This window comes from Sus scrofa, chromosome 5 (genome assembly GCF_000003025.6).
Source record: "Sus scrofa isolate TJ Tabasco breed Duroc chromosome 5, Sscrofa11.1, whole genome shotgun sequence".
Taxonomy (NCBI): Eukaryota; Metazoa; Chordata; class Mammalia; order Artiodactyla; family Suidae; genus Sus; species Sus scrofa.
This window is the reverse complement of record NC_010447.5, coordinates 9,405,547-9,421,039: the sequence shown is the minus strand read 5'-3', so window position 1 is coordinate 9,421,039 and position 15,493 is coordinate 9,405,547. Positions and strand designations below refer to the sequence as shown.

Sequence of the window (15,493 nt, the reverse complement as noted above, 5' to 3'; positions counted from 1 at the left end):
ATAGATTAATTGACTATAGGTGTGTGGGTTTATTTCTGGACCTTCTATCCTGTCCCATTGATCTGTATTTCTGTTTTTGTGCCAGTATTATACTGTTTTGATTATTATAGCTTTGTATATAGTCTGAAGTCAGGGAGCCTGATTCCTCCAATTCTGTTTTCCTTTCTCAGGATTGCTTGACTATTTAGGTCCTTTTGTGTTTCCATACAAATTTATTTATTTATTTATTTATTTTTGTCTTTTTGCTATTTCTTTGGGCCGCTCCCGCGGCATATGGAGGTTCCCAGGCTAGGGGTCGAATCGGAGCTGTAGCTGCCAGCCTACGCCAGAGCCACAACAACGCGGGATCCGAGCCGCATCTGCAACCTACACCACAGCTCACGGCAACGCCTGATCGTTAACCCACTGAGCAAGGGCAGGGACCGAACCTGCAACCTCATGGTTCCTAGTTGGGTTCGTTAACCACTGCGCCACGATGGGAACTCCTCTGTACAAATTTAAAAACTTTTTGTTCTGGTTCTGTGAAAAATCCCATTGGTAATTTGATAGGGATTGCATTGAATCTGTAGATTGCCTTGGGTAGTATAGTCATTTTGACAATATTGATTCTTCCAGTCCAAGAGCATAGTATATCTTTCCCTTTGTGTCATTTCTTCCATCAGTGTCTTATAGTTTTCAGAGTACAGGTCTTTTGCCTTCTTAGGTAAGTTTATTCCTAGGTGTTTCATTTTATTTTGTCTTTTTTTGTCTTTTAAGGGCCGCATCAGTGGCATATGGAGCTTCCAAGGCTAGGGATCAGAGCTGTTGCGGCCAGCTTATGCCAGAGCCACAGCAATGCCAGATCTGAGCTGTGTCTGCAACCTACACCACAGCTCATGGCAACGCCAGATCCCCAACCCACTGAGCAAGGCCAGGGATCGAACCTGCAACCTCATGGTTCCTAGTCAGATTCATTTCTGCTGTGCCAAAACAGGAACTCCTTAATTTATTTTATTTTGATGTGATGGTAAATGTGATCGTTTCTCTAATTTCTCTTTCTGATCTTTCGTTGTTAGTGTCATAGTTATTATTATTATTGGCCATGCCCACAGTATGTACAAGTTCCCCAGGCCAGCAACTGAACCCTTGTCACAGCAGTAACAGAGCCACAGCAGCGACAATGCTGGATCCTTAATCCACTGAGCCACCAGGGAACTTCCATAGTGTTATTATTAATAAATGTGAGGAATTCTCTTATGGTGCAGCAGGTTAAGGATCTGGTGTTGTCACTGCAGCAGTTCAGGTCGCTGCTGTGGCATGGGTTCAATCCCTGGCCCAGGAACTTCCACATGCTGTGGGTGTGGCCAAAATAAATAAATGAGTGAAAGAATTAGTAAGCAAATACATGAATGAATGAGGTGACAATATCAATTTATGTCCTGACTTTGGCCCAGGGTAGGAGTAGACTTTGATATTCTTTGTCCCATGGACTGGAAATGACTAAATATACTGAAGTATTATTTTTTATTTGTTTATATTTTAGATTAAATCCAATATGTGCAGCCTTCATCCAAAAAGTTCTGATTCTTGGGCAAGAATTCACGCAGGTAAGCTGCAAGGTGAGAGGATAAGGAACATTACTTCCTTTTTCTGCATTGGTTTTGACTTCCTGTTGACCTTGCTGTGGAGGAACCATAAAAACACAAATAGAAATTGATTTAAAAAACAGTGTGATCAAAAGAATGAAGAAAGGAATTCCCAGGATTATAAAAACAGCCTGGAAATCAATCACTTGGAGTGAAGCAGGTCACAAGGCTGGGAAATGAAGGTGAAATTGAGAGACTACCTAAAGTGTCTGAATGTACTGGAAAGAGATTTATACAACCAAGGGAGAATTTAGAGGTAAACTGTGATAAGTACGTAAGAAAAAAAGAAAGAAAACAAGCAGAAAAACATTACCTTCTTTACTTTTAAAAAGCCCGTCATAATAGTAACTCCCTCAGAGGGTCCTTATGAGGATTAAATGATGTAATGCATATAAACGCTCTTTGCATAACAGTGAAGACCACAGAGTAAATATTTGATATATGGCAGTTTTTAGAATGGTGCTATCAATATTATCAATCTTTTACGTAATATAGCTGGAATTGTTTCACATACCATCCAGGATAACAAAGCCTTCCCCAAAAGTCTCAGAAAACTTTGTTTTTCAATCACCTGTGGTTACACAGTACTTTAAAAGTGGTATAATGCTCAGTATACGGTTATCCATATTTGCATCTTCAGAATTTATCATGGTACTTGACTTGTGTAGTAAGCGCTTAAAACAAGTGTTGAAAACAACTGAATAACTATGTACATAAATTTGTACAATGATGGGAATCTTGTGAAGAAAATTATTGTTATTCTAAACATTTGCAAATCTGGTGTTTTTTTCCACATCCAATATCATTTTTTGTCTCTCTCAATTATGTAAAAGACATTGGATTATGTGAAATGTAAATATTTCATAAAATTTGGTTAAAAAGAAATAACATTAAATATAAAATAAAATGTGTTCATTAGCAAATTAAAAAGAAAAAAGAAAACAAGCAGATTGAAAAAGAGACAGGGATTTCCCTGTGGCATAGTAGGTTAAGGATCTGGTGTTGTCACTGCTGTGGGTTGGGTCACTGCTGTGGTGCTGGTTCGATCCCTGGCCCAAGAACTTCTGCCTGCTGCAGCTGTGGCCAAAAAAAAAAAAAAAAAAAGTGGAAAGTGTTGTTGGGGAATGGGAAACTGGGTCCAGAGGAGTACAATTTTTTTTGTAAAATCTTCTTGTAGGACTATTAATTAGTTAATAAGCTTTATATTATGTTTGCACTGGTTAATTCAATCAGTTAATTTAATGTGCACTTATATATTACTTTGCAATCAGGCACTGTTGTAAGTGCTTTCTTCACAAATGTTAACCAATTTAATCCTTTTAACAACTTTAAGCTATACCTACTATTATCATTCCCAGTTTACAAGTAAAGAAACTGAGACACAGAGAAATTAATTGCTCAAGGCTACATGGCTGTTAAGTCATGGAGCTAGGATTAAAATCAAGTGGTCTGACCCAGACCTGCCTATTTGATTCTTAAAGTATTAATATGCATTATTTTAATTAGAATAAAAACAATTAAAAAATCAGTATGACCTTTTAAGAGGATTTATTCCTAACTTTTTGAATATAGAGGGGCAAAGTTCTAAAATGTAATCAGTTATTTTTTCTATAAGCAATTAACTGACAGAATGCTAAATACACATTAGTTAGACCTTAATTACCTCAAAAAGAATTTGCTGAATCCCTACTACATGCCAGCCACAGAAGCAGGTGCAGGAGACCCAATGCTCAATGAGAAAATGTGCCTGAACTTGGGAGACTTACAGTACAGAGAGGGAGGCAGACAACTCCATGACTAAAGTAGGACATATTTAGTGGAGTATGTTTGGAAACTCATGGAATACAAAATAGGCAGTCACTAGGGCAGTCTGGGGAGATTTCCTGGAGGGACAGTATCTGAGATGGGCTCTAAGGGTCAGATAGGAGTTAGATGAAAAAGTGGCTAACGAATGTTCAAGGAAGAGGAAAGAGCAATGAATACTGGTTTAAATGAACTGAACTGTTTGGTCTCCTCTCCTATCTAAAGTAAATATCAAAATCGATAGTATTAAAAGCTGTCTTAACCCGGAGATTCCATAGCCCAGACCAATGGGGTACAAGCCATGCTGCTATACTCCAATATCAGTGGTTGTTTCTCTAATAAGAGGAAAAAATGAATTGCTATAACTTCCTTCATATTAAGTTTACCTCCTAAGACTTCTCTTAAAAATATGTTATAGCTCAGGTCTTGGAATCTGACTGCTGTTTTCAAATCCTGGCTTCACTGATTACCAAATGTGGGAGACTGGGCAATAGTTACTGAACCTCTCTGAGCCTCAGTTGCCTCAGTTGTAAAATGAGGATAACAACCTCCCATATCTCACAGGGGTGCTGTGAGAATTAAATATACATGGGTCAAACTTAGAACAATTAATAAAAATAAGTAAAAGTTATAGTTAAGAAAAAAGTTAGCTGTGATTTCTTAATATATTTTGCATTATTTTAAGATAACTTGGCAGCTATACTAAAGATTCATATTCTGTTAGTTAATAGTTCTTTATTTGAGTGCCAGAATTTTAAATGGCAATTTTTATGGGTTTCTGCAAAGAGCACTATGGCTTCGGCTTGTCCTGTCCCCAATAAGGCTCTGAGCTCAGAAAAATGCCCCAAGTATGTCAGCATCTGATCCTTTACCCTTTGGTCCATCTGCACTTGAAGCTGGCTGGCCTGTTCTCTATTTTAGAGCAGTAGCTATATGAAACAACTGTGGATGCTTTCTCAAAAGTGGGTCTTCCCCAAGCCTCCTGGTCCAGAATGTTCCAGGGTAGTTCCTTGAACTGCTTTGGGCTCAGCAAGTTTTTGTGTTATAAATGGTCTGAGAGCTTTGAGAAGCATTTAACCCTGATGTTCTGTTTGTGTGTCAGGGGAAGATTCATGGTGGAGCCGTTATTTGCACTGACTTTGAAGAAGTAGCAGGAGCTGGCTGGGGAAGGAGTCCAGGGGTGGGAGGGGGAATTTCCTGCAGAGGAAGAAGCTTGTGCCAAGCAAGGCCGGAAGAGCTTGGCCTCTTAATGCAGCTATAGGAGCTCAATGTGGTTGAAAGGTGGTTGGGAGTGGAGAGTGGAGACAGGTGAGGGGGAGGTGGGAGGGTTTAATATGAGTTCGGATTTTATCCCTAGAATCCTTAGGGATTGAGAAGAAACTTTAGTTAAGCAAAGGTAGCATGATGAGATGGATTTTGAGAGACCCATGAGGAGCCTGGGCCTTCACTCAAGTGAGTCTCAATTGCCTCCTCTGAAAAACAAGAAAAATGAAATTTACCTCACAAGTCTGTTCTAAGACTTTAATGGGATAAATGATGGAATATGCTTAGCACAAGGCCAAGACCACTTCCCTTCAATTTCCGTTCCAGTGAACAAATCTGCTCTTCTTTGGGCTCCTAAAAGGCTTGGTGATCTCTGAAAGACGTGTCTTGGGGGACATTTTTGACTTGGGCTGTACCCCATCTGAATGTGAAACTTTTAGACTTCGGGGGCTCCTCCCTGTGGATAAGAACTTATGTTTTCTGGCGCTTCAGCATTTCCGTGCCCCAGGGTGGGTAAGGACTACTCTAAGAGATGAGAACTCAGCTGGTCCCGGGCCCAGAAAGCCAGGGCCTCTTTCTGGGCTGGACTAGACCAACACTCTCAAGCAGGCATGTTGGAAGTCTTCCCAGATTGAGGAATGTAAGGAGCTTTATGAAAACGATAATACATTATGTCTTAATTATTGATAGGTTCTATGCTTGGCTCTTTATAAGGATTAGCTCTTTTACACATTAACAGTCTTCCACATGTGTATGGCCGAGGAAACAGGCCTGGAGAACTTAGGTAAACTTAACAGAAAGTCACAGAAGGGGCAGGGCAAAGTTTCAAAACCCCAGATGTTTTTAGAGTCAAAGGTGCTTCTACTGCCTCCTCTTCTCCTATGGGGGAAACTAAAAGGTAAGTCCCTTGTTGGTTAATTTCTTTTTCTTTTTACATCCACACCTGCAGCATATGGAAGTTCCCAGGCTAGGGGTCTAATTGGAGCTACAGCTGCTGGCCTACACCACAGCCACAGCAACACAGGATCCTTAATCCACTGAGCGAGGCAGGGATCAAACCCATATCCGCATAGACAATAGTTGGGTTCATAACCCACTGAACCACAATAGGAACTCCTATTTCTCAAACTTTGCCCACAGTTTTCTTTTTCTCTTGTTGTTGTTCTACCTGGTAGCAGAAATATCAAAGATTTTGTAGGGACTTCCTAGTTCCAGGGAAGAGAATTCATCAAGCAGTTCAACTTCTGTTTCCATTCTCCTTCCCTCTCCTCCTTGTCCTTCCTGTGAGGGAAACAAAAAAGACATCAGCAAAAAATTGGCTCAAAATTTCAATGTGATTTCTTCAAAGGTTTCACTGGAATCTGATAGGTATTGAAAGAAAAACTTTACAAATCAATCTGTAACATTGACAGTAGCAAATAACTGAAGCAGAGTGCTGAACACACAGCAACAACTCCCTCTTTTATCTTCTAAGCATTGACTGAGGACCTGTTGGGTGCCAAGCCCTGCTCTAGGCCCTGGGGGGGGTGGGCATGGAGTTATCTAGGGCAATATTCCTGACCTCAAGGACAAACCGGCAGTCTAGGAAGCTGGACAAGTAAATCTGTGACTAGAGTGGGCTATGTTCCATGGCATGTGATCAGGAAAGCACAGGACAATTTCCCAAGTGGGCAAGTCAGGGAAGACTTCCTGAAGGTGATGCTTGAGCTGGGTTTTAAGGGTCAGTAAGTTGGCTCTTTTTCTTTTCTTTCTTTTCTTTCTTTCTTTCTCCCTCTCTCTCTCTCTCTCTCTCCCTCTCCCTCCCTTTCTTTCTTTTTCTTTCTTTCTTTCTTTCTTTCTTTCTTTCTTTCTTTCTTTCTTTCCTTCCTTCCTTCCTTCCTTCCTTCCTTCCTTCCTTCCTTCCTTCCTTCCTTCCTTCCTTCCTTTCTTTCTTTCTTCTTTCTTTCTTTCTCCTCCCTCTCTCCCTCCCTCTCTCTCCTCCTCTCACTTTCTTTCATGGGTGTACCTGTGGCATATGGAGGTTCCCAGGCCAGACAATCAAAGCGGTGCCTCCACAGTGACCTGAGCTGCTGCAGTAGGATTCTTAACCCACTGCACCACAGAGGGGACTCTGGCTCTGAGTATTTCTGAGAATCCAATATGGATAGCAGAAAGACTGTTAGTGAGTCACCATTGAACGTATAGGATTTCATGGCTCAAACAGGTGGGTCTCAAGCTAAACTGTTATTATTTTTAAAAAGTGGTCATTTTTGCTTTGAAGGAAAATTTGATTGGAAGGTTTAAGATTGAAAGGTTTCCTTGGTCAAATTTCTCAACTCATTAAGCTTTCGTTTCTTTATCTCTGATATGGAGAGTATAACAGCATCCATCTGTGATGAGATGGTTATTTACCACCCTATCACCCACTCTCCCTTTTTTCTTTAGCAATGAAGCCTTTTTTTTTTTTTTTTTTTTTTTTTTTGCTTTTCAGGGCTCCACTCATGGCATGTGGAGGTTCCCAGGCTAGGGGGTCTAAGCTACAGCTGCCGATCTCCACCAATAGCCACAGCAACGTCAGATCTGAGCCTTGTCTGTGACCTACACCACAGCTCACAGCAACTCTAGATCCTCAACCCACTGAGCAAGTCCAAGGATCGAACCCACAACCTCATGGTTCCTAGTCAGATTCGTTTCTATTGCACTACAAAGGAACTCCTGGAACCAATTTTTAAGATGGCAATGTGTCCAGATTTAACACACACATGCAAACATTTCCCAGCCTCCTTTGAAGTTTAATATCATCATGTGGCTAATATCTGGCTCTTGAAATGAACTGGTAATGTTACATGGTATTTCCAGGGAGGTTATTAAAAGGGAGAGGATAATAGGAATTGACTACATACGAGCACGACGGTTGTTTCTGGGGTGATGAAAAAGTTCTGGAGTTCCCGTCATGGCACAGTGGAAACGAACCCAATTAGAAACCATGAAATTGCGGGTTTGATCCCTGGCCTTGCTCAGTGGGTTAAGGATCCAGCATTGCCGTGAGCTGTGCTATAGGTCGCAGATGTGCCTCTGATCTGGCGTTGCTGTGGCTCTGGTGGAAGCTGGCAGCTACAGCTCTGACTAGACCCCTGGCCTGGGAAACTCCATATGCCGTGGTAGTGGCCCTAAAAAGACAAAAGACAAAAAAAAAAAAAAAAAAAAGAAAGAAAGAAAGAAAAAAGTTCTAAAGCTAGACAGTAGAAATTGTTGCAAAACTCTAAATTTACTAAAAAAATCTTTGAATTGCACCTTTAAAACAGGCAGATTTCATGGTAATTTATACTTCATTAATATTATAATAATAATAGACCATTTTAAGTGTTTTTAAAAATAGTATTTTATTAAGAAGAAAAACATTGCTGTAGGAGTTCTCTTCCAGCCTAGCATTAAGGATCTGGCATTGTCACTGCTGTGGCTTGGGTTCCATGACCTGGGAACTTCTGCATGCCATGGATGCAACCAAAAAGAAAAAAGAAAGAAGGAAAGAAAGAAAAAAAGAAAAGAGACATTGCTATACCCAGGTAGTCATATTCTAGCAATGAGATGTAAGTAGAAGTGTTGTTTGGGACTTCTGGAATGCTCCTTAAAAGAGAATGGGGTTATAGATTAAAAGTAAGTGGATGGAGGAGTTCCCTGGTGGCTCGGGGGTTAAGGGTCTGGCATCATCACTGCTATGGCTTGGGTCGCTGCTGTGGCATGGGTTTGATCACTGACCTAGGAACTTCCGCCTACTGCAGGTGCACTCACGCCCCCAAAAAAAGAAAGAAAAAAAAAAAGAAATGGGCAGGTCCAGCAGGCAGAAAATCAGTAAGGACTTAATCAAACTCAACAGTACCAACAATCAACTGGATGTAACTGACATCTATATGCTACATTATTCCAAAACAGCAGAACACACATTCTCCTCAAGTTCACATGTAGCATTCACCAAGACAGACAAATTCTGGGCCAAAAAATATATCTTAAGAAAAAAATTTTTTTATTTTTTTATTTTTAGAGCCACACCCGAGGCATGTGGAGGTTCCCAGACTAGGGGTCCAATCAGAGCCACAGCTGCTGGCCCATGCCACAGCCACAGCAATGCCAGATCCAAGCCAAGTCTGTGACTTACACCACAGCTCACAGCAACACTGGATCCTCGACCCACTGAGCAAGGCCAGGGATTGAACTCGCAACCTCATCGTTCCTAGTTGGATTCATCTCTGCTGCGACATGACGGGAACTCCAACAAATTTTTTTTTTTTTTTTTTTGGTCTTTTTGCCATTTCTTGGGCCGCTCCCGTGGCATATGGAGGTTCCCAGGCTAGGGGTCTAATTGGAGCTGTAGCCGCTGGCCTAAACCAGAACCACAGCAACTCAGGATCTGAGCCGCATCTGCGACCTACACCACAGCTCACGGCAACACCTGATGCTTAACCCACTGAGCAAGGCCAGGGATCGAACCCGCAACCTCATGGTTCCTAGTAGGATTCGTTAACCACTGCGCCACGACGGGAATTCCTCCAACAAATATTTAAAAAGAGAAATTACATGTCTGCTCTCAGGCAAAAATGGAATCAAACTAGAAATCAATAACAAGGAGAGAGCTGAAAAATCCCCAAATACTTAAGAGATTAAACAATATATTTCTAGGAGTTCCCGTTGTGGCTCAACAGGTTACAAGCCTGACTAGCATCCATGAGAATGTGGGTTTGAACCCTGGCCTCTCTAAGTGGGTGGGGGATCCAGTGTTGCTGTGAGGTATGGTGTAGGTTGCAGAGATGGCTCAGATCCCGTGTTGCTGTGGCTGTGGCAAAGGCCTGCAGCTATAGCTCTGATTCGATCCCTAACCTGGGAACTTCCATATGCCATGAGTTCAACCCTAAAAAAACAAGCAAGAAAGAAGGGAGGGAGGGAGAAAGAAAAAAGAAAGGAAGGAAAGAAGGAAGGAAGGGAGAAAAGTCATGGAGTTCCCTTGCGATACAGCAGGTTAAGTATCTGGTGTTGTCACTGCAGTGGGCTGGGTTGTTGTAACTGGGAAACATATCCTAAAACCTTCCATGGGTGGCCTTGGGGGAAAGGAGATATTCAAAGCCATAGAAATCAGAATGACATCAAAAATTTTCAACAGCAAAACTAGAAGGTAGAAAAAAATCTTTTTCAAAATTCTGTGGCAGGAGTTCTCTGATGGCTCAGTGGGTTAAGGATCTGGCATTGTCACTGCTGTGGCATGAGTTTGATCCCTGACTGAGAACTTCCAAAAGCCATGGGTGTGTCCAAAACAATTCTGTGTGGACTGTGAACTTAGAATTTTATTCCTAGAAAAATATTTGTCAAATATTAATCAAGAACAAAGTCATTTTGGACATGTAAAGACTTAAAAAAAAAAACTTTCTATGTACCTTTTCTTTGAGAATATGTGCCACATCAAAATGAAGAGGTAAAATAAGAAAAAGAAAGACATGTAACCTGGTAAACAGAGATTCAACAAAGTTGACTAAGGGAAGCCCTAGGATAATGGTGAAAAAAAGCCCTAAAATGATAACTGAGAGCAGACCTTGAGCACACAGGTCCAGACTGGAGGAGGATGAGGACTTGAGGAGAACTCCAAGATTTAAAAAAAAAGAAATTTGGGAGTTCCCTGGTGGTCTAGTGCTTAGGACTCAGTGCTTTCACTGCTCCAGCCTGGGTTCAATCCCACATCAAGCCAGTACATGCCACGACAAAAAGAAAAGAAAAAGAAAGAAATTAGAATATATGGAATACATTCTCGCTTTTAGGATCTCCTGCCACAACTTTTTCTTAACCTCTTGGAGTCTCTATCTTCTTATAATGGAGAGAAAAAGAACAAGCAGCAAACTGCATCTTTCCTGGTTATGATCACATTACCTAACAGAATATGTTAATAAAGTATACATAGAATATCTGTGATACATACAAGGATATGGAAAATAATGCTGCTTGGTTTTTGATAGCGTTTAACAATCTAGAAAACATAAACAGATAATTCTAAAAGGAAGAAAAAATCAAGAAATACATATGTAAGCATGTTATTTAGAATAATGGGTATAAATTCCAGGAGTTCCTGCTGCGGCTCAGTGGCAACGAACCCGACTGGTATCCTTGAGGATGCAGGTTAGACGCCTGGCCCCACTCAGTGGCTTAAGGATCTGGTGTTGCTGTGAGCTGTGGTATAGGCTGGTAGCAGCAGTTCTGATTCAAACTCTAGCCTGGGAACCTCCATTTGCTGCAGGTGTGGCCCTAAAAAGCATAAATAAATAAATAAATAAATAAATAAATGCCTATGTGCCATAGGGCAGCAGAATTCAAAAGGTGGCATGTGAGACCCTCTGGTGTTCCTCATTCCTTCTTCAACTCTCTCTCAATCCCTGACCAGCCACACCCAGTGGCAGGCTGAGAACTTGTAGCTCTGCAAATTGGCTTGCGTTCCAGCCCATTCTTCCCTCCCCCTTGCCTTGCAAATATAAAGAACTGAACACTCCCTACTCTATTCCAGTCTGAAGTCCTCTCCTAGGACCTATGTAACTTGTTGCATGTTATCTATTTTCATGTCTTTTTCCTTCTACACTATGAGCCCTTGAGGGAAAAACTTTAACTTATTTATCTCTTTGTATCTTTGGTGCCTGGCATAGTATATCTTTGGTCAATGTATACTTGGCTTCTCTCATTCAGTAAAATGGGTATTATGTTATCTAATAGCGTTTTGTTGAGATATAAATAAAATGGGCATGCTCTTTTTGTCTGATGGCATCTCACCCATTCCACCCCATGTTACTGACTTTGCCTTGATCTCTCAGGGCATAGGGACACTCAGGCCTGGCTAATCATAGCACTGCTTCTTCCAGAACACAGTGTTGGTCAGACAGGATGGCTGGAGCCATGACCCAAGCAGGCCATCAGAGCCTTTTATGAGGCTTGGTTTATGGAGGCTGGGAGAGGGTGTCTCTCTTCCTATAGTCATGCATTTTAAGGACAAAGGCTTGGGGCTGTTTGTGGCCCTTTTTATATCTTTGAGGTCAGGGGCAGTTTGAAAAGCAAGCCAGCATGGAGAGGGCAAGAGGGCTGAGAGAGAAAGGGAGAGAGAATCTGAACACATCACTGAGCCCTCAGGTCCATTGTGCCTGCAGCCAACCTGTCTGTGGCCTTTCCAGCTACTGACGCCCTGAGATTTTCCTTCTGCTCAAGTTGGTTTCAGCTGGTTTCCTGACACTTGCTTCCTAAGAGCTGTGACTCGTACAGTTCATGAAGTACAAATGTGTGGCATAGAGGAAGTACAAACTCATTGGTAGTTCTTACTTCTGCCTTTAATAATAATAAAAATAAAGTGAGAGATGAGGAGTAACACATAAAAGTGAGTGGATTTTTATGTATTCTTTTCCACATATTAAGAACTCTTGGAGTTCCCGTCATGGCGCAGCGGAAACAAATCCAACTAGGAACCATGAGGTTGCAGGTTTGATCCCTGGCCTCGCTCAGTGGGTTAAGGATCCGGTGTTGCCGTGAGCTGTGGTGTAGGTCGGATCTGGTGTTGCTGTGGTTCTGGTATAGACCAGTGGCTACAGCTCTGATTCAACCCCTAGCCTGGGAACCTCCATTTGCCGTGGGCGCGGCCCTAAAAAGGACGAAAGACAAAAAACCAATTCTTAGAGTTTTCACATTTCTACTTTTTCCATGGTTTTCATTCAAACAAACCTCAATAGAAACTCAGTCTCCTTCTGATGGCTTCTTGCAGATTTCTTTTCAGGGCAGTCCTCAGTGAAGGTTGAAGGCTGGATGAACATGTGGTTTGCCTTTTTTTTCTCTTTTGCTCTTTGATCAATAGTCTTCATCTCCCTGTGGGCAATCACCAAGACACATGGAAAAGAGTTAGCATTATCTTTTTACTCTATCTTCATATGAAAAGAGAAGCAAGTATTTACAAATGCATTCATTACATCTGTCAAGAGCAACCAACTAAAGCAGAAAGTTGACCACACAGCAGCCAACTCAGTCATGGAGCCCCTGCTATGTTCTAGGAATCACACAGCCCTGGGGGACTCGGAGGAATGAGATGCCGTCCCTGACTCAATGGAACACATACTCAAGTTAGGAGAACCAACAATCTGACAGAACGCTGAAGCTTGAGCTTGAGGGCAGGCCGAATTCAATCTGGGGCTCTCCTGTTTGCTGGGTGTTAAGCAAATTGCTTAGCCTCTCCATACCAGTGTACTCATCTCAGCATGGCAATAATAGACTCTATGGTTGTGGTGAAGATTGCATTACCATGGGTCAAGCAATTAGCACAGTGCCGGGTACACAGGGAGTATTCAATAAATGAGAAGGTTTTCAGTGGAATGTGAGAATGTTGAACTGGGTAATGACCAGCTGACCTCTGAATGTGAGTAGACCTCTACATGAGAAGAAGTGGGTTATGGTCATTCAAGGCAGCCAAAACGACAATAAACATATTTTCAAGTGGATTAAGATGCTGTCATATACTTTTTGGCAGAAGAGATTTGGAAAGACTGGTATTAAAAACCAGGAAAAGAACTTGGCCTAAACTAACGGTTATTCTAACAATGGGGGTCTTTTTCCAAATCAAAGGAAAAAATTGAGTTGATACAACATTCTCACTTTCGGGATCCTCTGCCACAACTTTTTCTTAACCTTTTGAAGCCTGCTTTTGCTTGCCATGGACAGACAAAGAACAAGCAGCACTTGCATTTGTCCTTGTTATGATAACATTTTCTAACAGAAAAACTTGGACACAATTCCTTGATAATATTTTCTATATTGTCATTTCTCAAGATACTGAAGCCTATACATGTCTTATGCTCCTATTTTCAAGTGAAAACATCTTTAGCTTGTATGACAGAAGCATATGATGAAACATTTCATATAATTCTCCAAAGAGCATTTTGTTTTCTTTTTGCCATAGCATGAGGAAGTTCCCAGGCCAGGGATTGAACCTGCACCACAGCTATAGCAGTGACAACATTAGATCCTTAACCCACTGTGCCAACTGGGAACTCCTGCAAAGAGCATTTTGAATTCTGAGTGCTTCGCCCCAGACAAGTTTGAGGATCAGGGATCTGGACTCACAAGGAGACTAAATTCTACAGCAGCAACTGACTATGCTCTGTCATTGTATAGCTCATTTGCATGTGCCAGCTAGGCTCTCCCTACACTGAGAGCAGAGACCCCTGTAAAATAGCTGCTGGGTTGCCTTTTCAAAGGGGTATCGCTCTAGGCCTCCAGCTGCAAACTTTCCAACTCCAAAACCCAGAGCTGCTTTGGACCCTGCAGTTTTCATGGTATGGGGTCATGTGTATTACCTCTAACATCCGTCATTTGCTGAGCACTTCTTGTGAGCCAGGGGCTAAGCTAGACATCTCCTTTAACCTACCTGATTACTCTTTGTCCCTGTTTTACAGATGAGGTTTCCAAGCCTCACATGGGCTAAATGATGGACCTCATTCATGCAGAGGGTGAGACAGAGCTGTAACTGCACCTTTGCTCTGTCCAATATCGATGCCAGTGCTCTCAACTGACATGCTATGTTAGTAAAAATAAGTGGTAACTGATATCCCCAAAGAGTCCTCCCACCTACAATAATATCCCACATGAGCATTTGTCACCTTTTGTTCTTGTTATGGCCACCATTTTAAAAAATGAATAAAAAGACTAGTGTTTAAAAATTTAAACATGATTTCTCTTGTGGCTCAGTGGGTTAAGGACCTGGTGTTGAAATTGCACTGGCTTGGGTTGCTGCTGTGGTGCAGGTGTGGTCCCTGGCCTGGGAACTTCCACATGCCACAAGGGTGGCCAAAAAGAAAAAAAATAAACATATAAAAAGTAAAGGAAATTGTATAATTAACATCATTTATCCATTATCTAGCTTTAATAGTTATCAATCTGAGATCAATTTTGGTTTATCTGTTACTTCCTTTGCCTCCCTGCCCCCACCCCCAAATGGGTTATTTTAAGGCAAATCTTAAACACCATATCATTTCATCCATAAACACGTCATTATGTATCTCTTTAAGATATGGCTTTTTTTTTTTTTTTTGGAGTTCCCGTCGTGGCGCAGTGGTTAACGAATCCGACTAGGAACCATGAGGTTTCGGGTTCGGTCCCTGCCCTTGCTCAGTGGGTTAATGATCCGGTGTTGCCCTGAGCTGTGGTGTAGGTCGCAGATGGCGCTCGGATCCCGAGTTGCTGTGGCTCTGGCGTAGGCTGGCAGCTACAGCTCCGATTGGACCCCTAGCCTGGGAACCTCCATATGCCGCGGAGTGGCCCAAGATACGGCAAAAAGACAAAAAAAAAAAAAAAAAAAGATATGGCTTTTTTTTTTTTTTTTTTTTTTTTTTGGCTATGCCCACAGGAAGTGGAAATTCCTGGGCCAAGGATTGAACCCACACCAAAGCAGCAAACCAAGCCACTGTAGTGATAACACCAGATCCTTAACCCACTGAGCCACCAGAGAACTCCAAGATATGGCCTTTTCAAAAAAAAAAAACCATGGAATTCCCTGATGGCTCAGAGGATTAAGGATCTAGGATTGTCACTGCTGTGGTGCGGGTTCAATCCCTGGCCCAGAAACTTCTACATGTTGCAGGTTCAGCCACCCTCCCCCAAAAAACCCTACAAAACCCCCAGTAACTACAAAGCTATTACAATGTCTTTTGAAAAGGAATAGACCAATAAAAGGAATGTCTTCATATCATCTAAAACCAAGTCAATGTTCAAATTTCCCAATTAGTTTCAATTCAAATCAAGATCCAAACAGTGTTTTGATT

At 41.7% G+C, this 15,493-nt stretch overlaps 1 protein-coding gene across 1 annotated transcript in view; it reads right to left on the bottom strand.

Annotated features, from left to right (window-relative positions):
* The window catches only part of FAM227A (family with sequence similarity 227 member A), a 61,112-nt gene continuing 47,142 nt past the window's right edge, over positions 1,524–15,493 (bottom strand). Inside the window, exons 19-22 of the mRNA XM_021093103.1 lie at positions 12,446–12,548; positions 10,086–10,088; positions 5,860–5,972; positions 1,524–1,660 (exon numbers count right to left, since the gene is read on the bottom strand). Coding sequence (XP_020948762.1) covers positions 1,579–1,660; positions 5,860–5,972; positions 10,086–10,088; positions 12,446–12,548 — 301 coding nt within the window. The 3' untranslated portion in view covers positions 1,524–1,578. The remainder of the gene's footprint in view (positions 1,661–5,859; positions 5,973–10,085; positions 10,089–12,445; positions 12,549–15,493) is intronic.